Source organism: Takifugu flavidus, chromosome 15 (assembly GCF_003711565.1).
Source record: "Takifugu flavidus isolate HTHZ2018 chromosome 15, ASM371156v2, whole genome shotgun sequence".
NCBI classification, from domain to species: domain Eukaryota; kingdom Metazoa; phylum Chordata; class Actinopteri; order Tetraodontiformes; family Tetraodontidae; genus Takifugu; species Takifugu flavidus.
The window spans coordinates 2,140,087-2,162,752 of NC_079534.1; the positions used below are offsets into that span (position 1 = coordinate 2,140,087).

A 22,666-nucleotide genomic window follows, 5' to 3' on the forward strand; every position below is an offset into this window, starting at 1 on the left:
CCTTTAAACTCTTGAACAAAATAGTCACACCATAAAAAATAAAGAAATAGCGCGGTTGGAGCGAATTTCGAAAAGCGTTTGAAAATTACAGTGATTATGTTTCGAGCATACAAAATTTATTCGAAATTTGCTTTTACTCAGTTTCCGCCCGGAAGTATTTCGCTGGTGCACCTCCAACCTGGATCCGCCCACTTCATCCGGTCCGCAATTGACAACAAAAATATACAAAGTTTTAGAGGTTGACAGACTTTGTTAAAGTTGCCAAAACTGCCGTCTTCTCATCATGATTTTATTAACGATGATCGCTCGTGTGGCGGACGGTCTGCCGCTCGCTGCGTCCATACAGGAGGATGAGCAGGTATCAATGAAAGCTAGCTTTCATCAAAAGCTACGGTATAATTACTCGCATATGTTTTGTCTAACGAAAGAAAACACAATGATTTGGGTTTTCTTCTATTTTAATGACGGTAGCTATTAGTTTTAAAAGAACAATTGAGTTGAACATTGAATGTAAATTTTGCATGCTTACCACCGTGTAAACTAGCTTATATATCATAAGTATATGTAAAAACTGTTAACTTTATCAGTAAAAAAAATACACGGCAGAATAATTGTTATAATAAATCCGAGGTTTTTTTAAACGTCCTAAAGCTTTTAGAACTTAAATCTTTATTTCTCTTGACGTCACGATGCTTGACCTAACGAAACCTTTTTATTATAATTGACCACTTGTCTTAATGGTTCTAAGTCGGGGAGAGATCTCCAGCAGTACCAAAGCCAAGCTAAGCAGCTCTTCCGGAAATTGAATGCTCAGAGTCCGGACCGCTGCACTCTGGAGGCCGGTGACGTCAACTTTCAGTAAGTCCATAAATTACTATTTACTGTGTCCCCCTAATGACAATTCTGTAATTTTTTTTTGCTTTTTTAAAATACTTTAGCTATATGATTGCACAAGGCGTTTGTTACCTGCTCCTCTCCGAGGCTTCATTTCCCAAAAAGATGGCTTTTGCATACCTGGAAGACCTCCACACAGAATTCTTTGACCAGTATGGGAGAAGGGTGCCAACAGTGACGAGGCCATATTCTTTCATTGAGTTTGGTAAGACTGATAGTGACATGCTTGTGTGTTCAGAAATGGTTCAACACTTCTCCGGATATAACCTCGCACTGTTTCAGACACATACATCCAGAAAAACAAGAAGGCGTACATCGACAGCAGAGCCAGACGGAACCTGGGCAGCATCAACACGGAGCTGCAGGATGTTCAGAGGATAATGGTGGCAAATATTGAGGAGGTTCTGCAAAGGGGAGAAGCCCTTTCTAGTGAGTTCAAGAGTAAATGTTGCCACATCGTTTTCTGTATCAAATCACGGTTTGCACCTTTTTGCCCTCAGCTCTCGACACAAAAGCCAGCAATCTCTCTACCCTGTCCAAGAAGTATCGCAGCGACGCCAAATACCTCAACACCCGCTCCACGTATGCGAAGGTGGCTGCTGTCGCCGTGGTCTTCATCACCCTCATCATCTATGTGCGTTTCTGGTGGCTCTGATGGGACCTTTCATAGTTGAGACGCCAGATTGCCTTAAAAAGGTCAAATTCCAGCTGATTGTTGAAACGTTTCATTTGTGCCGTCTACTGTATAAGCAGAGCCACACGGCTGTGGTGGGATGTGAGCTGGCAAATATCTCCTTAACTGCTAGAGTCGTAAGAGAATGGTGGTGGTGAACCGATCCTTACACACTGGTATTCATGCATGAATGTGAAGAAAATGCTACACATGTAAAGACTTTTTGTTGAAAATTTTGAGTCAAAATGTTTACTTCTGAAAGGTTACACTGTCTAAATATAATGCTGAAGCTACTAAATCTATTAATAAACTTCATTGCTCTATTTATGAGAAACACTGATCATCTTTGTTGTACATCCACGCTTATATACATCACACAAACACAACTATGGAACACCACAAGGAGAGCTGGTTAAAGTGACTTCAGAAGAACAGTTCTTAGCTCAGAGGAACCAGTCTCTCCTTCCCAAAGTAAAGCAGTGATGTTTTTCACCAGGGATTCAAGTCTCGGTCTCTTGTTGTTGAACAGTTCCATCTTTTTGTCCTCCAGGAGAATCAACCAATGCGATTGTTCTTATTCCACAAGGTCAAAGTCATCCCTCTAAATAGGGTGACGGGGAAGAAAATAACGTCTTTGTTAGCCCAACAACAAATGATGTGTAACGCAGATGAAAAATCAAACCCAGAACTCACCTCATCATTATAATTCAGGACATGCTGTCTAATCTTGGAAGAATCTACCCAGGTGACAAAATCCTCCATATTTCTAAAGAAACCACAGGAGAGAAAACACAAATAATAAATTATCCTTTTGACAATTCTCATATTCTTGTCTTAAAACTGGTTAGAACGTACTAAAGAGGAGGCACTGACCTTGTGACTAAAAACGCTGGGTCTGTGACAATCTCTGGGCCGACACGCACATCTGAGTCCAAGTAAAGGACAGAACTATAATGTATGGATCTATATCTAGTTAACGTCTCTCCTGCAGTAAAAATGATCCACTTTTTTAACACTGTAGAACCAGTCAAATGAAATGTCAATTTTATGGATTGATGCAATGAAGGATACGGCCCTGCTCGATGAAGGTGATGGCTGCCTTCAGGTTTTGGGCCATACGAAGGCTGAGCATGATGCTGGGCAGCCTCCTCCTGCAGGAAGCATTAATGGGAAGCTCAGGACATTTACAGTAGACCTGAGACAAGGTCACAGCTATTAACCAAGGAAATGACAAATGACGTACCTGCAGAACGAAGACGCTGTGACTTTCTGTGTCAGGGACAGATTCTGTTTGGTGGGGATGAGTCCAGCACTGTAACTAAAGGCAAAAATGTCTTCCATGAATGTAACCACACCAAGTGTAAATGGTTAAACTAAACAACAGACACTGTCAATGCAGAATATTTCAGTTAGTTCTCATAAATCAACCAACAGCGTTTCACTGCTTTGGCACACAGTTACTTCTATCAATAAACGGCAGCATTCCATGTGATTAAAACTAAGAAAAATGAGAGAATCTCACAGTTTTTCCAGTAGTCGATGTGAGCTCTGAGCTCTGAATCCATCTTTCTCATCCAGGTCCCTGATTTTCTGGGCCAAATCTCTAATGTTGCGACTAAGCTTGTTGTACCTCAATCACAGAGCAGCATAAACAGTGTTATTGTTCAGTATACGAAATATCAAGGAAGTATGTCACGGCGAGCAAATTCATGTTACTAAAATAACACTGTAAAAACTCCACCGGGTGTCACCACAACACTAACAACACAGGCACCGATGCTTACTTCGTATAATCCTCCCGCTTCTCGATGTGGAATCTGCGCAACACTTTGACTTCATGCAGATTATTGTCAACCTCCCAGTTAATGAAGTCGACTTTCTTCAGCAGCTTCTGCTCATGATACTTTAATTTACGCACCATTTTGCTCTGACAACATCGAGAGGCTGAAACACAGGAAGCACGTGTCACTCTTCTTCTGCGGCCCAATTAGGTGTAGCACTACGTCGCTGCTTCCTACAGCGCCACCTAACGCATTCGCGAATATTTCAAAATATCAATTAAATTAACAATCAATTGTTTTATGAATATAAGAATGGCGACCATTTTCGCTGCCATCCCATTTCTACGCCTGATACACATGATGTACATTAAATGTGCCTTAAATTCTAAAACATCTCAGTGGAGTTTGGTGAAAATTTGTCTTCAGATGAACATATCAGTCTAACTTTCCGGGTTATAGCGATGTTCTAAAGGGTTTTATTTGCTTATTTTAATTTCCTGCTGTTTATTTCCTGGTGCTCCATTGGGATTGCATATTTTCTCGGAAATAGCGTGCCCCTTTGGTTTGTCCAGCAGGTGTCAGTCACTATGCCCTTGTAATATGCAGTAGTCCGTGTATTTTAAAGTTACCCGGCTACTAATAAGACACCATCCCTCCCCTGCCGTGGCCAAGCAGACTCAGTTACCGGCTCGCAACTCTGTGGAAGATTCTTTCCCCCTCGTTTTCGTGCGTGCGTGTCTTGGGCTTGTAAATGCGACTGTATGAAATAGTGCTATTTTGCAGATGGAAAGCTTTTCTGCTGGGGGGTGACACTATACTAGGCGAAGTATTTACCTTTCCGATCGAGAAAGTTTATTTGTTTTTCTTCCTGCAACGTATTTGAGGAGTTACGGCATCAGTTCATCCGCAAGAGCGATCTGGGAGGGGTGGGACATCTAATGCAGGTAACGCTTTTAACTTTTAGGTGGGTTACGATCGCGTAATGGGACACACTCAATGATCTTCCGGATCATGTTTAATATTTATTCTAAAAACAAATTAATATATTTTTTTGTTTGTTTTTTGAGTGAAGCCAAGTTATTTCTTGCTTTCACCAGAACTCTCTCACTGACAAGTATCCGAGTTTCACCATTGAGAAACTGTGAAAACGAAACTAGAGTTCTGAGATAAAGTGTGAGAGCCCGGCAGGATTATTACAGGGGAGACGCTGGGGCTTTGTTACATAATACCTTTACTTACCTTAAGTTAAAAAAAAATAAAAAAATGTGGTAACTTGCAGGAGGCTTCTTCTTACTGAAGAATTTATTTTATTTCAGGAACTCGAACAGGTAGCATTAATTTCAGTCAGCACACAGGTATAACTCACTTCCGCTCAAGTTTCTTCTACACAAGAAATTTCCCGAACAGTAAACAACACGTTGTCCCACCTAGTGGCCTGGAAGGCATTTAACATCAATAAACAGGTTTACCACACCCTTCCCCCCTTAAGTGCTTTCTACACCCTTCAATAGAACATTATGAACTTTTTTTTTTCTTAATCCAATTTAAAGTCCTTCAAGTAACTGGGCAACTTGATTTCCCTTCTTGAATGTCGCCTCAGTGGAGTTGGGGTTGTGACAGTTCTTTGTTCTGTCTCAGAACTTCCTACAGCTTCAGTAGTTGCAGGCTCCTCCAACTTCTCCTCACTGAGTACCACCTCCTCAGCTTCCAGCCAGGCTTCACTTCCTTGATCCGTCTGACTGAGTGTCATAGAGGCCGTCTGTGGAAGGTTGTTGCGTTCTTCTGGTCTCCGGTGGTGGTGTGTGAATCTGATCCACATGTCTCCTCACCACTCTCCCATCACCTAGCATCACTTTGTATGACACTGGTCCTGTCACTGACTCAATGAGTCCTGGGATCCACTTTGGTCCGAAACTGAAGTTCTGGATCAGCACTGAGTCTCCTGTTTTGAACCAGCGTTCCTTCGCCTTTTTGTTGTGATCTTTTGTCTGTTGTTCTTGTTTTTTTTCACTTTTCTGCTTAGATTTGGGTGAATCGAGTCCAGGGTGCAACGAAGCTTCCTCCCAAGAAGTAGCTCTGCAGGTGATAACCCAGTAGTGGTGTGAGGAGTCACTCTGTAGCTAAATAATACTCTGGCTACTTTAGCTGTCAGTGTTCCCTCGGGGCATTTTTTCATCATTCTCTTGAAAGTTTGTACAGCCCTCTCTGCTAACCCATTACTGGCAGCATGATAGGGTGCAGAGGTCACATGACGAATACCATTTTTTTTCAAAAATTCTTTGAATTCTATACTGGTGAAACAAGTGCCATTATCAGACACTATCAATTCCGGCAGTCCATGGTTACTAAAGCTGGTACGCAGGCACTCAATTGTGGTGGTTGATGTTGCAGAGTTCACGGGATACACATCCATCCATTTGGAATGTGCATCAATGAGCACAAAAAAACATCTTCTCCATAAACGGTCCAGCATAACAATGAATGCGGCTCCAGGGTTTGTCTGGCCAGTCCCACGGGTGTAATGGGGCAGGTGCAGGGACGTTGCGGTATTCTAGACAGGTCATGCAGCTCTTAACAGTATCCTCCACCTCTTTGTCCAGCTTTGGCACCACACATAACTCCTCGCCAATGCTTTCATTCGGGACACTCCTGGGTGGCACTGATGAAGCTGTCTCATGACATTTTCCTGTCCTGCTTTTGGCACAACCACCCTTGAACCCCATAGCACACATCCATCTTTGATGCTGAGTTCATATTTTCTCACCTCATAGGGGCCAAACTCCTCCCTTTTTTCTTTTGATGACCAGCCGTTTTGTACCATCTCCCGCACTCTTGAAAGTACTGGATCTGCGTCTGTCCATGCTTTCACTTGGTCAGCTGTCACCAGTGTGATGTCAGAGCTCTCCAACATGAGAACCCTCTCTTCCCGCTCCTCCTCTGTTACCTCTGGTAAAGGAAGGCGACTTAAGGCATCTGCATTACAGTGATACCTTCCTTCTTTATACACTATTGTGTATTCGTAGGCTCTCAAGGTTACCGCCCACCTCTGTATTCTGGGTGAAGCCATTTGTGGCACAGCTCGCATCTCACTGAAGAGTCCCAACAAAGGCTTGTGATCTGTCACAATAGTGAATTTCCTTCCATAAATGTACTTGTGGAATCTCTTTATTCCAAACATCACAGCTAGTCCTTCCTTGTCCAGCCGGGAATATTTTTTTTCTGCTGGGTTAAGTGTTCTTGAGGTGAATCCAATGGGTCTCTCGGTTCCGTCCGGCAATAAATGCGACAACACAGCACCTACTCCATAAGGTGATGCGTCACATGACAATACAAGGTCCTTTTCTGGGTCATAGTGCACAAGAACCTCGGCAGACTGCATCAATTCCTTTGACTTGTCAAAAGCAGCTTGTTGAGCATCACCCCAATGCCACCTTGTCTCCTCTTGTAACAGTTTGTGTACTGGTGCAAGTACAGTTGAGAGATTGGGCAGAAACTTGTTATAATAGTTTAACAGTCCCAGGTACGCCTCAACTCTGTTACATTTGAAGGTGTGGGTGCCTCTTTGATTGCTTGTACCTTCTCATGTACTGGGTGCAGTCCTGTCGCGTCCACCTTATGACCTAGGAACATCACTTCCTCATTCATGAACAGGCACTTGCTTCTTTTGAGTCTGAGACCTGCTTCTTGTAGCCGTTTCAACACCCTAGCCAGTGTCTGCAGGTGCTCCCGGTCGTCTTCCCTGTGAGGAGGATGTCATCCAAAAAAATGGTCACATGAGGGATGCCCTGTAACAGTCCCTCCATTGTCCGTTGAAATATTGCTGGGCTTGATGAAACCCCAAAAGGTAGCACCCTGTAGGTGAATAACCCCTTGTGAGTATTTATGGTCACATACTTCTTTGCTTCTTCGTCAAGGAAATCTGGTGGTATGCATGACTGAGATCCAATTTTGAGAATTTCTGTCCACCTGACAGTGTGGCAAACAGATCCTCATTTTGGGAATTGGGTACTGCTCCAACTTTGAGATCTGGTTTACCGTCAGTTTATAATCTCCACATAGCCTTACTGTATCATCAGGTTTCAACACGGGAACCACTGGAGTAGCCCACTCTGAATGTTTCACAGGTTCTATGATTTTCTGTGCAAGGAGTCTGTCAAGCTCCGCCTCTACTCTTCCTCTCATGGCATATGGTACAGGTCGGGCTTTAAAAAACCTGGGGGCTGCTTCCTTGTCTACATATATTTTCGCTGGGGGGCCTTTAAATCTTCCAAGTTCATCTTTAAACACTTCTCCATACTCCCCCTACCTCATCCAACGTCTCTTCTGCCACATTGTGGATTTGGGTTTCGGGTCTCATCTGGACTTCCTCTGCAGTCTCTACCCGGACGTGATGGACCTGGGGTGTTTCTCTCCACTGTAAACCTAGCCTCCTAATCCAGTACCTGCCTACCAAACTGGGGCCTGCACCTCCTACCACAACCACAGGTAAGTCTAGGGCTCGCCCTTGGTTCTGCACCTTAACTACAGCGGCTCCTAAGACTTTTACCTTGTGCCCTGTATATGTTTTGAGCCTGACTCGACATGGGCATAACTTTGGTGTTCCTTTTCCCCTGAGAGTTTTGAAAACTGAGTAGTTAACTACTGTAACACCACAACCTGAATCCATTTCAAACTGTGTGTCTGTCCCATTTACTGTCAAAGTCTCTATAAATGGAGCTTCTGCTGGTATGTCAAGTTCGTCCAATTTGTACAATGTGTACATGACTTCCTCTGAGTCTATGTTTATTTTCTCCTTCCCCCTGGCTGACATAATTTGCTCCCTGAGCTCTCCCCTGTTTGCCTGTCTGCACTCCACCTCCTTTGGCCCTCAAGTTCTTTGCTGAGCCCTTAAACCTACACACTTTTTGAATGTGGCCAACTTTCCCACACTTGTGACAGGTTTCCTTAATAAATCTACAGTCCCCAGCCATGTGCTGGTCACTACCACACCTGTAGCAAACTTTACGCTGGTTCTGCTGGGTATATGGGGTCTGCTTTGAATACACCTTATGCACCGCCTGGGGTGCCCTCATGTGTACTGGGGCACGAACTCCGGAGACTGCAAGTCCTTCACATCTTTGCACGCCGTCTCAATGGCCTGCGCCAACTTCAGCGCCTTGTCGAAGGTCAAATCCGGCTCCGAAAGCAGTCTGCGCTGTATACGATCATCCACGATGCCACAAACCAGCCTATCCCGGATCATTTCCGACAGCTTGTCCCCGTAGTTGCAGTCTTGAGCCAGTTTCCTCAGCACAGCAACAAACTCCATAACTGTCTCCCCCTGCTTCCTGTATCTGGAGTTAAACTTACAACGTTGCACAATCTCGCTCGGTTTTGGGTTGAAATGATCCTTCAACAACTTCACCAGTTCATCAAAAGTCTTGTCACCCGGTTTGGCGGGGCTGACTAAGTTCCTCATGAGACTGTAAGTCTGACTGCCCACTGCACTCAGCAAAATATCTTTACGTCTACCTGCATCGTCGATCCCATTAGCTCTGAAAAAATGGTGGAGTACTTCACAATATTCTTCCCACTTCTGGATTGACCATCAAAGGAGCGGTGCTTCCAATCATAGCCGCCATGTTCTTTTTCCAACAGCCACAGAGTCCGGTCTGCAAGGTTTACTTAGCCACTCAGCAGCCGCTTTCATTCCTCTGTATCCATCCGAGGCATCTGTGGTGACTTTATCCTCGTCGCCATTTATGTGGTAACTTGCAGGAGGCTTCTTCTTACTGAAGAATTTATTTTATTTCAGGAACTCGAACAGGTAGCATTAATTTCAGTCAGCACACAGGTATAACTCACTTCCGCTCAAGTTTCTTACACAAGAAATTTCCCGAACAGTAACACAACACGTTGTCCCACCTAGTGGCCTGGAAGGCATTTAACATCAATAAACAGGTTTACCACACAAAAAATAAAAAAAGGGGGCGGGAACTAAAGGTTTTTGCACCTTGATCTGGGTTTATAGCAGTGGCGGTGTTGTTTTGGCCTAAACTGCTTTACAACGATGCTGTCAGTTAAACTGGTTCAGAAACCCACTTTTGCTACAGAATGTTTGCACCAATGATCTGTTGTGTTATATTAGTATTAGTGTTATATTTATCCACGCCTTTGGATAGAAACAACATAAAATGTTTGATGAATCTGGAAGGAAAGATTGAGGAACTGCAAGTATGGTAATTACCAGTTCCAATAAACACAAACCTTTGAACAGTTATTAATGGAATCTGGGGTTTTTTTAACTCAAAAGCACAAAATACTATAATAACCTGACAACATTCACTGGCCGTCTTTTCTTTTTAAACTTTCATCCCTGCATTGCCGTTGTGATCACGTTTTTGTTGTTTTTTTTTAAATGAGATGAGCTAAATTGCAACTCTTATGGATAATTGTTGCACACATTTTACGTTTACAAGAAGTGTTATTATATTGTTATATATTATTTGCTAATATATAATATTGGTCCTTGGGGGTCTGCAGCGGCTGGAGGAGGCTATTTTTCTTGGCCTTGTTGGATACTGGCCGGGTGTTTTGCGCCACCTACAGGATGGGAATGTTTTAGCTCGTTAAAAGTAAAAATGATTACGGTTGGTTTAACGACTGAACTCACGTTATCTGATAAAGACAAAATGTGTAAATCCAGTTATCAACGATCCAATAATACATATCGCACATCAGTAATATTAATATTCTGATGTTCTGCCATCTTTTGACTTGGCATTGTATACCCATAATCGCTCTCGCTGGGCCATGCCTACATTTTATTGAAGCGTCACACCTTGGATTAAAATAGAACCTGCTGTTTTGGTTTCCCAGCATTCCTTTACAGTAACTGAAGAACAATTTTTTTTTTTTTAAAACAGGTTGATTACTATCTCCTATTCAAGTTTTGATTCCACCTCACCTTCATACTTCTGTTGCTCCTCTGCTCAGTTGCCACACATTACACACAACGTTGCGTTCTGGCCTGGTAAATATTTGCTTATACTTTATGTAAATAGTTGTTCCTTGTGTTCGTTTCCTCTAGCTGTGGTGTCCGAGTGGGTTCCTGGAGATGTCATTGATGGGTTAGAACCTAGATAACAGAAACTAGGTGAACGACCCGACCAACGACCCTGCTAACGACTCTCAGGTGACCACCCAGATCATTAGCATGCAAATGGTCCACAGGGGCTATATTTTCAAGCTCTCTCCCCAGCGATTTCAGAACTGAAGAAGCCTTGTGGATAGAAGGCGAAACGTCTTCAAGAGAAGAAACCCAGTCCAGTTGACAGAGAAAACTACCTTGGAAACCTAGATAAACTAAGAAAAAGATGTAAAAGAAAGGATTCAAGTCCTGGTTGCCCTTGTAAAGTTGTCAGTGTGACTGGTTCTGTTCCATGGCTCCTCAAGTCGTTATCACACAACAACTTTAAAGTAACTGCTTTTTCACAGGTCACTAGAAGGACAGTAGCTTTGAACCTTATCTGGTTTAAGTGTCCAGGATGAGTTGTAACCTTGTAATTTGATATTGGGGCCAAAGGTTCTCGCAAATGCTGCTCACTGAAAGTAAAAGAGAGCAGTGTTCCTAAAATTTGCCTAAGGAGGGGGAGGGGGAGTTGGTTGGTCGTGTGGGAGCGGGATTGTGTACATATGACCCTCAGACATAAGGAGGTTTGTGTGTTAAACCCAAAGATAGATTTTTTCTGTGAATACTGCTCTGGCCTTCGTGGTTGCAGAGCAATCCTTTTTTTCTTGACAGCGGAGTACTTCTACCACAGAGTTTAACTGGAAACCCCTGATCAGCCGGCAGTGAGTTAAAAGAAATGTACAGTACAAAGAAAAAGAAGGCAAGACAAAGCTGCACCTGGCATTAAAGCTTTAATTACCTTGCAGATAAAGGAGACTCTTGTTTGCTAAAAGGCGTGTGAGCCATAATTATCTAGTGATCTGTCAAGGGTGTTTCATGCAGGCACGGACTGTTAAAGACAAGTGTCGCTCCGGTGGAGATACTCCACCGTACATGTAGATACCAGGAGTGGAGTGACTCCTGGTATCTACATGTACATATCCACATCTTTTACAATGATATTCAACTTCAAAATAGCTCCGGAAACCGTGTCTTCGGGATGAATGTGTCATTTCTAATGAGCCTTCTGTTTACTCTACACTACAGCAGGGCTAAAGGGTTAAATTCTCTCTCACTCATACTCTCAATGTTTTAATCATTTTCCCAGTGATTGACTCACGCACGAAATGATTAACTTTCCACCTGTAACAGAGAGGGAAAATGTGCAGGTAAATAACAGGCTGCTCTCCTCTTTATGCGGTTTAATAATAAAAATAGAAGCTAATTGTGAGACAGCCGAAATTGTCTTGATGGAAAATAGACGGCAAAGTTTAATGTTTCTGAATGATTTGGTAGTCTGGCCCCCCCCCGATCTCTTTCCTTTGACCATCTTTTATCGCTTTATCCTTTTCCTCATGCCCCTCCTGAAGATCCTCCTGAAGACCGCCTCCATCATGCCGCCGGCCTCCTCGCACTCGTACATGATCAAGTACATGTCTCTCGGGGTGTTGGTGCTGCAGACCACTTCGCTGGTGCTCACCATGCGTTACTCGCGCACCCTGATTGAAGACAGCCCCCGTTACCTGGCGTCGTCCGCCGTTGTGTCCGCCGAGGTCCTTAAAATCGTGATCTGCACTCTCCTTGTTTTCACGGAGAACGGTAAGCAACATGTCAGAGAGGGGTGATGTAGGTCCACATTCAGTCTCCTCTAATATACTCCAGTGTTCCTGTGGGCAGACTGGGTGCCCTTTGTCCCTCTGCTCTTTCTGTGGGTGGTCCTGTGGCTAAGTTACCAACAACAGGCTCTCTGTCAGGTTTCAGCGTGCGGGCCATGTACCAACTGCTGAGGGAGGAGATTGTGAAGAGGCCTGGAGAAACCATGAAGTTGGCCATTCCTGCAGGCATCTACACGCTGCAGAACAATCTGCTCTATGTTGCCTTGTCCAACCTGGACGCAGCCACCTATCAGGTACAAGAAATGGGTTCAGGTTCAATCGGGCGGGGGGGCTTACGTGGGCATTTCTCCCAAAAAGAATAACCCACAACAGGATTAAATAGGAATTTAAGCTGAGACCTACCCCTAAACTCTTAGTCCAATTTATCTGTTCTGGTCTAGAAACACTTTAGCACCAATGAGGGGGATACACTCAATATTTATACATACTTTTGAGATGAGTGCATTGCTGTGGAATGAAAAGCCTACAAAGGCTCGTTTAATCTGATTTGTGGTTATCGTACTGTAAGTACAGCTCTTAATTGCAGTGCTGAAGCAGATGCCCATATATGCTCAAACACAGATAGATAAGCTCCTTCATTAAATCCAGGCACGCTTTAATCCTCAGTCAAACGTTTTAGGACCGTCTAACATCCGGTTCGCTGTAAAAGCTTTTTAGTTTGCTGCCTTCTGCTCTGATGCTGTGGTGATATCTGTGGTTCCCCACCCCCCCACATGCAGGTCACGTACCAACTGAAAATTCTCACCACAGCTTTGTTTTCTGTCTCCATGCTGGGGAAAAAGTTGAGTTTCCACCAGTGGCTCTCACTGCTTGTCTTAATAACTGGAATCACTCTTGTGCAGGTATGACGTTTTAACCAATGTCTGTGGTCTGTTTTCATCCATAATGTCACTATCACCACTGAATTTAGCATCATTCACGATACAGTGCGTCTGTGTAACCCCCGCAGTGGCCCTCAGTGGTTAATAACGGTACCGAGCGACAGGTCCTGACTGCAAACTCTCAGTTTGTGGGACTGATGGCCGTCCTGATGGCCTGTGTCTCCAGTGGCTTTGCAGGTGTTTACTTTGAGAAAATCCTTAAGGAGACAAGACAAAGCATATGGGTCCGTAATATACAGCTGGGTGAGCAAGACCTCTGTATATTTAATGGGGGTGGAAAGATGTGTAACACATGTATATCCGTGTTTGGTTTGTGTTCGTGTTTACAGTGGATTATGGCCATCAGTTATCTTACACTCTATTTACCTATAATTGGAAGTAATGTGCGTTCTGTCATATGTGTCATCCTTAAAGGAGGTTCCACATTCTACCAGACAATTTGCACACCGTGTGACTGCTTTTTCTTGTATTCTGAGTGAAAACATCAAACATTTTGCTAATTTTCAATCGATTTGGTTTAATCTTGACATACAGTGACCTCTAGCGGCAGATGTTTGTAATTAATCCTAATCCATTAAACGTTATTCTGCTTCTTAACGGGGCATTTAGAGTCTCCCTCCTCTTTGCAGGTCTGTTTGGCTTCGTGCTTGGCTTTGCTGGAATGATCATTCATGATGGACCACTTTTGAAACAGTCGGGGATGTTTCAGGGATATAACACCATCACCTGCATTGTTGTTGTGCTGCAGGTTTTTAAATGATTCTCTCATTTGTTTTGGCTGTATTTTGTGTTCATTGAGCTGTAAAACACAGTGTTCTCTCTCCGCAGGCTCTGGGTGGCTTGGTGGTAGCCATGGTCATTAAATATGCCGACAACATCCTCAAAGGCTTTGCCACCTCTCTGTCCATCATCATTTCTGCCCTCATTTCATATTTAGTGTTGGACGACTTTAGCCCCACTAGGTAGGTGTAATTCCTGATTTTCGTCTTATTAAATAAAGCATTCCTACTTTACTGCTGACACACCTGGCCTGCCTGCCTGGTCTCTGTAAGTCTAGTCACTAAGTCTCTATTGTCTGATTTGTTTTAACAGCTTCGCTGTTCTTCTGTCAGGGTATTTTTTGCAGGGACACTCTTGGTTATCCTTTCCACATTTCTTTATGGATATGAGGGTAAACCTGCCAGCAGCGGAGTCGCCAGTGTATGAACTGGAACCTCACAAAGACGGACTGAGCAGGACTGTGATGACTGGCCAAGAATGGGTTTGGGAGGTGGAAGCAATAAAGCACGTTGCTGTCAAAAATACACTGCAGCTGGAGGAAAGAAATGGAAGGAGGAGAAGCCAATTTGCACAATTTTTGCAGTCCAGCTTTATCTTAAAAACTGTAGAGCTTCAAGCTACAGTAAAACGCGTGGGAATGCTGCGGTCAAACGTGACTCAAAGGCAATTTACGAAGAGAATTCATGTAATTTGCAGCAGGAATGGACGTCTTTCTGTCAGATAACATGGAGAGTAGCCATGGCGACGAGCAGAACCAACTGTAAGACCAACAGGACATAGAAGCTGTAATTAAGCTGGAAAACACAGGTGGCTCTGATGAAACTGTTGGATATATTTAACCAGCTCCTTACTCGGTAATCAACAGGGATGCCTCCTCTGTGCCAAACTGCTGCCAGATTCAGGTGCTGCCAGCGTGTGACGGTGATCTCAGAAAATACACTATCAAACATGCAGCAGCCTTATAGGGTTTGTTAAGATGTAGCCTTGTTGGGTTATTTATTGGTCATTGTGGTTTTTTGTTGTTTGTTTCCAAACATGGAAATAACATAAAATGTCTATTTGGAGTCTCTTCATCTGTGAATGGGGGTGAGCGCCTCCTGTTTTGCCTCTACAGTAGCTGAAACACTCCTTTTTATACCTAAAAGCATTTTTAAAACATCTGTGTACATTCAAACTGCACATTTAAGACCTGTATGTCTATTTTCTGTTTACTCAAAGATCCACTTTCATAGGAGACACGGCTGCATTAACCTTGCAGAACATGTCATGGGTAATGGGTAACTAATTTTACTGTTATTTAAATGCAAATATAAGGTCTTTTTTTATAAGAACAAATCAGATGTATAAATGAATTCTTTATTACAGCCTTTGGTAGTTTTTTAATACTTCAAAGTGAAACAAATGAATTAGATCTCTGTGTATGTGTGAATGAGACACACCCATGAATATTTGGAGCTTTTTTTTTTGATGGTGCCCTCAAAAACATCAGACTGGTCTCTATGGAAACGGATGGCTAAATGAAGTGCAATGCCACAATAAGCAGGCCACTTAAGTGGACAAAAGCTTCAGCTCTGAACATCCTTGTCTGTTTTATATGTCAAGGGTGTGTTTTATTCTGGGGTCCCTGCAGGACATTTAGAGGAAAATGAACCAAAACAACACGTTTGTCAAACATATTTTATCAGGATTGTCAGCCACAGCCAACCTTTGCATAGTCGTGGAATTTATGACCTGGAGAGAAGCACAGATGGAGGATGAGTCATGTGACCTGTGCGTGGCGTCGCTGGCAGCCACTTGGACTGAGCCCAGGATGAGGAAGCGGACAGAGCTCCACATGGGCACGGACCTTTCTGCAAAGCATCTGATCGAAGCGGCTAATTGATCCTCCGCTATCTAATACTGGTTCAACTATATGATAGTCCTTCGTGGTTCTCACCACCATATTGCCACTGCAACATTTATATGCTGTGTGTTTTTGCCAATAGAAAAATAGCACAGTAACGTGCTAAGTGTCAGTATTTAGACAGAGGAAACACCAATTGCTGAATATCAATGAATCCTTTTAAAATGCATAGCTTGATTTAAAATTTGCTGTGTGGCACTGTGTCAGTAGGATAACCATTATTATAATTATTGTAGCTCTGGCTCAATAATTTCTGACAGTGGAGGAAATAAAGAACACGTCTGTATTGGTAAAACCCGAGTGAAAGAGCAGACTTGTGTTTCTTCCAGACTTTTATGCAAGGTGGGTGCTCTCAATACAATCGGATGCATGAATTAAATTAGAAAGACTCAGTAATATCTCCCTTAAACATCCTTAAACTCTGCTTTGCTGGGGGGACAAAAAAGGTCTTTGCAAATTTGACCATTATGCATGTTTTTTTTTTTGTGCTGATCTTTCGTTTTAAAATGTCTTCGGATATCAAGTAATACAAAACAAATGCTATTCATAAACTTCTCAAAGGTTTTTATGTATCTCTCTCATGCAATGAGATCTATAAGAATGAAGGATACAGTTCTCCTCGTGGTTTTAATACTTCTGTGTGATAGGATTTTTTTTTAAAAAAACCTTCCTTCTGGGGTAAAAAGCAGGCAGAAACAAGTCTCAGCACAAACGAGGGCCTTGATACCATTTTCTTGAAGACATTCTGTTACCAAATCGATCCAGGAAATAATATCCACTCTGGTTTTATTGGTCCGTTTAGAACGTTTCAGGCATTAGCATCCTGGAAACCACAGAGTCTCTCTCTCTCTCATTTGGCTTCAGAACCTCTTTTAGTTACTCTGCAGGAGGGATAAACGACCGTTTTCAGCCATTCCTTCTTATTTGGGTGGGATGACCACAAGCGGCGCTCCTCTCCGCGGCCTCCACATCAGAACCTGCGCGTCATTGGCGTTGGGACGGCCCAGCGCGTTGGGAGGGATGGGTTCCTGATAGTTGAGGATGTGCGGTTGCTCCTGGTAGGGAGGACCTGAAAGGGAGGCTCGAGAGCCCAGAGGCATGTCTGGGTCCACTGCGATGTCCACCCTCATCCGCCAGCGCACAGTCTGCAACACGATACGCTCCTGGAGGAGCGGAGAGCGTGGCGTCACGTTAGTGTGGAAGCACCAGAACTGAGCGTCATGGCCTCTCCAGACCAACATTTTCTATTCTGGATCAGCGATAAAAGGATAATATTGCCATAGTAAACAGGACAGGCACCTCCTGACTGTTGCGCTGCCTCCAGACAAGACACCACAGACTTTATTCAATGTGTAACTTAACACCAGATGAGAACGTGCAGGAGGAGATGATTACATCACTCCATCGCTGTGCTAAACCCGAACAGCGACTGTTCCTCATTTAAACTGGGCTAAATGTATAAATATATTCCTGAGTGCAGACTTGGGGAGGGGTGAATAACACTGGTAACTATTAAAATGCCAGACTGTGGAGCGATTTTGCCCTACCTTTGTGACAGAGTTCATGGCCACCAGCCAGGTGATGAAGCTCTGGTCCCTGGTGATGTGGGTCAGCATAGGTGTGTTGCTGTTGCTGATGGGCACCGCCCAAGTCACACTCGGGTAGAAGTTGTCATTCATGCTGACTGTCAGGCGCGATGGTTTGGAAGTGGGCCCAGTGAGGGTGACCGTCTCTGTCGTGTTTCCGTACCAGGGATAGCTGACGCCGTCTGAGTCGCTGATGGCCTTGACCCGACCCTCGCGGAGCTCTGGTAGCTCCCAGCTGGACCTGTGGTAGTGGACAGAGGACAAAAGTGACAGGATGACGTTCGCATTTGAAGGTAAAAGCAAACACCCACAGTGTTTATTTGTGAAAGAACGATTTAAACTTACATTCCAATATCGCCATATGTGTTGTAGAACTCCATTTGGGTGCAGGCCTGGATCCAGCCCACCACCCAGGTTTCGTTGCGTGGCACTGGTGGCATGACGACCCCTGCGGAGGCTCTGAAGTAAGGCGTCTTGTAACGCAGCACAATCGGTGAGTTCTCCTCGATGATGGTGGGACACTGGTCAATGGAGGCCGACACCTCATAAACCACAATGTTCTCCCGCCTGATGCGGGGCTTGCATGCGATGCTCTGTATACAGCCCATGGTGCAGGCCACCAGCAAAATGAGAAAAACCAGAGAAGAAGGGAGAAAATGATACCTAGCCAATATGCACATCGGTCCCCTTGGGGTTCCACCCTTGCTTGAAGAGCAGATTTATTCTTTTAAATGCACATCGCTGGCGGAGGAGGGGGGGCAGGACTCTCAAAAGTAACCATTAAGCAAACGTGACAACATCCTTCATATTTTCAGAATGGAGGTGAGGGCGCAGTGGCGACTGGGGGGAAGTATCACAGATTTCTGCAGCGTCCTCCCCCCGGTCTGCCTGCTGACTGCCGCACTGCCCTTGGCCGCTCGTCCCCAGAAACTGCAATTCGGCCTCCCCTGGGCTGATGCTTCTGCTCCTCCGTTCGTTCGGAGGGTCCCCCGCTCCCTGTCGAGTCCACGCGTCCAGCTGCACGTCGGTGCGCCTTGATCCTGCTGCCCTGCCCCCGACTCGGTGCTGTCATGTCAAGTGGCGACAGGGCAGCCAGGTGTGTTAGAGGAGGCTGGATGCCTTTTGTTAGATCGGCTTAGCTATATAAGCCCTACATTCGCGTCAAAAGGCAAAAACGAGCTCCTCATCACCCTGACCTACATGAAACGAGGCTCCGCCGAACGAGCTAGAATCCGTCTTAATACAATGCCAAGTATCGCCGTTATAACCGTCTGCTTTAATGTTTTCCTCGCCGTGCGCTTCCATTCGGTCGGATGCATGAATGGTGCATCATGAATGGAGCCAGCGAGGCAGCAGGAATATGCAGAGAACCGTCACTATACCCAGCGGCTTCATCGTCTCTCGGCTCCATCGTTTTATTTCCCCGAGCTGGTAAGCATCGCGGTCCAGAGAGCATCCTTTCCGATGAAGCCGAGTTTGGTATGGAGGTACGGATGCTGAAGAGACTGGGGAGGGGCGTCACCCGACCCCTGCATTGGAAGGGGGGGCGGGGGGAGTGCATGTGGGCGGACTCACATAGTGGCGTCACTCTCGCGTATATTCCCATTGGTCGCTGAAAGACATGGGCGGGGTCTTAGTCTGACGTCACTCTTGTATTGAATCCCATTGGTCGCCGAAGTCAATAGTGGGAGTGGTGTCGTTGCATTTGCTCCCGACCGATCCGGAACCACATCCACTGAGCCGCGTAGTCGGGTTTTTTTTTTTTTGTTGTTGCCTTCACCCCGTTGAATTACGTCCGGATCTGCCAGCCTTGGTTTATGATCAGTCGTTTGGTCGGCAACGTTTCTCAGAAGCTGCCGAGCTTGTTCCACCGAGTGTCGCTGATGATGAAGCCGCAGGTTGTGTTCGTGCTGGGCGGGCCTGGCGCCGGCAAGGGAACCCAGTGCTCCAAAATCGTGGAGGTAAGACGGATGGGGAAAGACGGGACAATGAAAACTACAAGTTTTGACGGTTATTTTCTCACGTTCTTTGATGTTTGCATCTTTATAGGGCAAATTATAATGCTCTTGTCGTTTAATATAGTGCCATTTACAACTTAATGTGACTATTACATCGACTTCCGGTTGTCCTCTAAAATTAACCTGTTAGCCGGCTTGCTAGTTAGCAAGACATGATAAACGTGTACAGATAGAAAAGAATCTGCTGTCATATACGAGACAAATTCCTTTATTCTTATATTTTGCTACTTATTTTGATTAAATTGAACTCAAATGCCCACGACAAAAGTAAAGTATCAGGCAAGGTTTTTCTGATAGCATTTATTTCTCTGCCTGCTTTTAAATAATAACCAGAACATCGGATGATATTGTCCTGTCTATATTTAACAATTCTTTACCGATCGAGCACATTAAAATGATAAAACGTAATTATGGGACGTTAAGTGAAATATCAGAATGAAACTTAGGATACAATTAATGACCGCCTTCATCCAGACCAAACAGATCTAATCAAACTTGTTGGCATTTGCTCCAGCAGCTGCCTACATTTATCATTTAGGTTATGTAATATATCCAGTCTGGAGACTACTTGTCACTTCAGCATGAACTTTGAACAAATACTAATTATGCCAGCATATTTTTCTTCTTCAATATGTTATATGTCTGCATTTATAAATGTCCTCGAACTCATGAATTACCAGACCATGGTGAGGAAAACATGCTACCATCCCACTGCCAGTTATTTTTAGTCTTTTAGAATAACGGTATAAATGAAAGTTGACACAGGAGTCTGAGGATATTGCTTTTAAGAGAATTTTATGAATATTCTCCTAATCTTTAATGAACTGTAGCTGTACTCTGGGCTGATCGGGGTTATTTGACTTGTGTGTTTGACTAAGACGTTTCCTTACTGCCTCCGTTCACGGATCTTACTGGGTGTTGCCTCACATGCTTCAAGCTTTGAGGTAGGTTGGGACTGAATGATGGGTATTCATAGCGTTTCATTTCATTCAGCCCAGGGAGTGACTTTTTTGGGCTGTGACTAAGAATAATTTGTGCTTTCCGTTAGGGCGGCCTGTGTTAGTCAGGATAAACATGGAAGTAAACATGGAACTCTTTTGTTTGCCTTGCATGGAATTGTGCTCATATTGTTATTTTGTTTGTTATGTCAGAAATACAGTTTTACACATTTGTCTGCTGGAGATTTGCTGAGAGAAGAGCGAGCCAGAGAGGGCTCAGAGTATGGAGGGCTCATCGCCACGTACATCAAAGAGGGGAAAATTGTCCCCGTGGAAATCACAATCAGTTTACTCAAAAAGGTACGCACCAACTACACCCTCTAAAATCTCTGAATATGACATCATTCTTAAAGAAAGTCAGTGTTCAGAGGAAGTTACAGGCTGCACTTCTGAGGGAATTTAGTCAACTTCCAAATGACGGGTGGCTTTGAAGTAAACGACACCAGCATGTTTCATGTCTCAATCGTGTGTGTTGTGAGGCCATGGAAGACACCATGAAGAAAGATGAGCAAAAGTTTCGTTTCCTCATCGACGGATTCCCTCGCAATGAGGACAACCTTCAGGGCTGGAAGAAGGCCATGGACGACAACGCAGATGTCAAGTTTGTGCTCTTCTTTGACTGCAGCAACGAGGTGCGTTCCGGAGGCTCCTGAAAGGCTGCGTTGGACCCATGCCTTATGTTTGTGTTCTTTGTGTGTTTTTAAACATACTAAGACCTTCTTTGTCTGCAGGTTTGCATTAATAGATGTCTAGAAAGAGGGAAAAACAGCGGCCGCACGGACGACAACAGAGAAAGCTTGAATAAAAGGTGCAGTCCTGCAGCACAGACACAGCAGCAGTTTTCATGTGCGGTCCTATTGCTTTCTGACCCATTTAGCTGACTGCAGGATACCTGCTAGTCTGCTTTTGACCTAATTTGTGTCTTGTTGGGGTCCCCCGAGTGGTCTGACCTCAATGGCAGTACTTGTTTTCCTCTACTATTGTGTTTAATTGATGCAGGATCCAGACCTACCTGCAGTCTACAAGACCAATCATTGACCTATATGAGAAACAGGGCAAAGTGCGCACCATCGATGCCTCTCGTTCTGTTGAAGAGGTGAGTACATGTTCACACATGTTGTCATTGTTATTATTAGCTAGCAGGTTTTGCTTTAAAAGACACGTCATCCTTTTCTAGTTATCTTCACACTGAAGTGTAATCATGAACACTACGTAAGGAGACATGAATTCACACAGGGAATTTAAAAATAAGTCAATATATCTAATAAGAATAAGGCTGCATTCAATAGTTAATGATAGTTAATAGTTATTTTTGATGCCATAATGGGATTCAAAGTCAGTTCTCTTTAAACATCCAGGGCAAAAACAAAGATAGGAGCTCAGAGCAAAGTACAGGGTTGTGTCTAATAATTAACTTGAACTAATGGAGGAGAGAGTGAAATGTGCACGTTCATAATCAAAATTTGTGGGGAAAAGGTCAATTGGAGTTTTATTTCATTTATTTGCTGGGCCTGAGAGAGCTTCAAGGACATGCATCTGAGAAGATAAGTGCAACCAAATGAATGGTTGCATTCATCTGTTACGCCCTGTGTTCCGAGGCTCTTGACTCGATCTCTCAGCCTGGGCTAATAACTTGATATAGGTCATGTTTGAGATGGAGTCTGTGCTGTTTGCTCACACTTTCTTGGTCCCGTTTCAGGTGTTTGGTGACGTCAAAGCCATCCTCGACAAAGAAGGTTGATCCTCCGCAGCTGCAAAATACTCTTATTGACATTTTATTCGATTTACATTCTTTTACCAATGCAAGTATAAGTTAATATGTCCATTCGTGTGACTTTTTACTTTGATTTATCTTTTGTAAATGCTGCACTGTGTGCGCGAGCGTGTGCGTGTACATTATGTATTGTATGACTAAGAAGCGGGCTTGCTCTGCTGTTGGCTCCTTCAGAAGATGTCGCAGCACCTCTGTCGTCATCATTGTGGGACTCCGCATAGGAACAAAACGGATCATTAGTGGGATGAAGGCACTTCTGAGGCAGGAGATTTCTGTCAAAGCCACGCTATAAACTCAAGGGAAGCAGCTGTGTCAGCTTGATGACCATTGTGGAAGGCGCTACACAGGCATACTGGGTTTCTTCTGTGTCTGCACATTACTGGGTATGTTTATCCGAAAGGCTGTTTCATCCACAAATGTCAGGACCCCTGCCTCATCACCGCTGTTAGAGCAAAACATTAAGACAAACTGAATATTCTGTATAACCTGTACTGTATATCACTGAAGGAATCATAAAACAAGTAAATCAATCTGCCTATTTCATTTCTTGTG

At 44.1% G+C, this 22,666-nt stretch overlaps 5 protein-coding genes and 1 pseudogene across 5 annotated transcripts; 3 read left to right on the forward strand and 3 right to left on the reverse strand.

Annotated features, from left to right (window-relative positions):
• The first annotated feature begins 129 nt into the window (after positions 1-129).
• sec22ba (SEC22 homolog B, vesicle trafficking protein a) lies at positions 130-1,901 on the forward strand. Its single transcript, XM_057057450.1, has 5 exons — positions 130-358; positions 749-858; positions 939-1,099; positions 1,177-1,323; positions 1,395-1,901. Exons 1-5 carry the CDS (start codon positions 284-286, stop codon positions 1,547-1,549), a joined length of 648 nt encoding a protein of 215 aa, XP_056913430.1. The 5' UTR covers positions 130-283; the 3' UTR covers positions 1,550-1,901.
• Positions 1,788-3,565, reverse strand: imp3 (IMP U3 small nucleolar ribonucleoprotein 3). The gene is made up of 7 exons (XM_057057452.1): positions 3,352-3,565; positions 3,090-3,197; positions 2,811-2,885; positions 2,639-2,718; positions 2,441-2,492; positions 2,261-2,333; positions 1,788-2,168 (listed from the first exon to the last, which is right to left on the reverse strand). Exons 1-7 carry the CDS (start codon positions 3,486-3,488, stop codon positions 2,142-2,144), a joined length of 552 nt encoding a protein of 183 aa, XP_056913432.1. The 5' UTR covers positions 3,489-3,565; the 3' UTR covers positions 1,788-2,141.
• Positions 3,566-3,991: 426 nt separating this feature from the next.
• Positions 3,992-15,199, forward strand: slc35a3b (solute carrier family 35 member A3b). Its single transcript, XM_057057446.1, has 9 exons — positions 3,992-4,292; positions 10,418-10,522; positions 11,869-12,097; positions 12,253-12,407; positions 12,894-13,016; positions 13,124-13,298; positions 13,685-13,803; positions 13,884-14,017; positions 14,168-15,199. The coding sequence occupies exons 3-9, from the start codon at positions 11,893-11,895 to the stop codon at positions 14,259-14,261; spliced, it is 1,005 nt and encodes a 334-aa protein (XP_056913426.1). The 5' UTR covers positions 3,992-4,292; positions 10,418-10,522; positions 11,869-11,892; the 3' UTR covers positions 14,262-15,199.
• On the reverse strand, positions 4,642-7,931 carry LOC130538971 (uncharacterized protein K02A2.6-like; annotated as a pseudogene).
• Positions 15,200-15,498: 299 nt separating the features above from the next.
• Positions 15,499-18,848, reverse strand: fam78ba (family with sequence similarity 78 member Ba). Its single transcript, XM_057057447.1, has 3 exons — positions 17,670-18,848; positions 17,286-17,565; positions 15,499-16,901 (listed from the first exon to the last, which is right to left on the reverse strand). The coding sequence occupies exons 1-3, from the start codon at positions 18,002-18,004 to the stop codon at positions 16,659-16,661; spliced, it is 858 nt and encodes a 285-aa protein (XP_056913427.1). The 5' UTR covers positions 18,005-18,848; the 3' UTR covers positions 15,499-16,658.
• A 179-nt stretch (positions 18,849-19,027) lies between these two features.
• Positions 19,028-22,644, forward strand: cmpk (cytidylate kinase). The gene is made up of 6 exons (XM_057057449.1): positions 19,028-19,285; positions 20,494-20,640; positions 20,820-20,972; positions 21,072-21,148; positions 21,340-21,436; positions 22,040-22,644. Exons 1-6 carry the CDS (start codon positions 19,142-19,144, stop codon positions 22,079-22,081), a joined length of 660 nt encoding a protein of 219 aa, XP_056913429.1. The 5' UTR covers positions 19,028-19,141; the 3' UTR covers positions 22,082-22,644.
• The last annotated feature ends 22 nt before the right edge of the window (positions 22,645-22,666 follow it).

Coding starts and splice junctions, on each gene's coding strand:
- sec22ba (XM_057057450.1), top strand. CDS start 284: ATGATTTTATTAACGATGATCGCTCGTGTGGCGGACGGTCTGCCGCTC. Junction 359..748: donor CCATACAGGAGGATGAGCAG/GTATCAATGAAA, acceptor AATGGTTCTAAG/TCGGGGAGAGATCTCCAGCA. Junction 859..938: donor GCCGGTGACGTCAACTTTCA/GTAAGTCCATAA, acceptor AAAATACTTTAG/CTATATGATTGCACAAGGCG.
- imp3 (XM_057057452.1), bottom strand. CDS start 3,488: ATGGTGCGTAAATTAAAGTATCATGAGCAGAAGCTGCTGAAGAAAGTC. Junction 2,493..2,638: donor CACCTTCATCGAGCAGGGCC/GTATCCTTCATT, acceptor ACTTGGACTCAG/ATGTGCGTGTCGGCCCAGAG. Junction 2,334..2,440: donor CCAGCGTTTTTAGTCACAAG/GTCAGTGCCTCC, acceptor TGGTTTCTTTAG/AAATATGGAGGATTTTGTCA.
- slc35a3b (XM_057057446.1), top strand. CDS start 11,893: ATGCCGCCGGCCTCCTCGCACTCGTACATGATCAAGTACATGTCTCTC. Junction 12,098..12,252: donor CCTTGTTTTCACGGAGAACG/GTAAGCAACATG, acceptor GCTCTCTGTCAG/GTTTCAGCGTGCGGGCCATG. Junction 13,804..13,883: donor GCATTGTTGTTGTGCTGCAG/GTTTTTAAATGA, acceptor CTCTCTCCGCAG/GCTCTGGGTGGCTTGGTGGT.
- fam78ba (XM_057057447.1), bottom strand. CDS start 18,004: ATGTGCATATTGGCTAGGTATCATTTTCTCCCTTCTTCTCTGGTTTTT. Junction 17,566..17,669: donor ACATATGGCGATATTGGAAT/GTAAGTTTAAAT, acceptor CCACTACCACAG/GTCCAGCTGGGAGCTACCAG. Junction 16,902..17,285: donor CCATGAACTCTGTCACAAAG/GTAGGGCAAAAT, acceptor CCGCTCCTCCAG/GAGCGTATCGTGTTGCAGAC.
- cmpk (XM_057057449.1), top strand. CDS start 19,142: ATGATCAGTCGTTTGGTCGGCAACGTTTCTCAGAAGCTGCCGAGCTTG. Junction 19,286..20,493: donor AGTGCTCCAAAATCGTGGAG/GTAAGACGGATG, acceptor TTGTTATGTCAG/AAATACAGTTTTACACATTT. Junction 20,973..21,071: donor TCTTTGACTGCAGCAACGAG/GTGCGTTCCGGA, acceptor CTTTGTCTGCAG/GTTTGCATTAATAGATGTCT.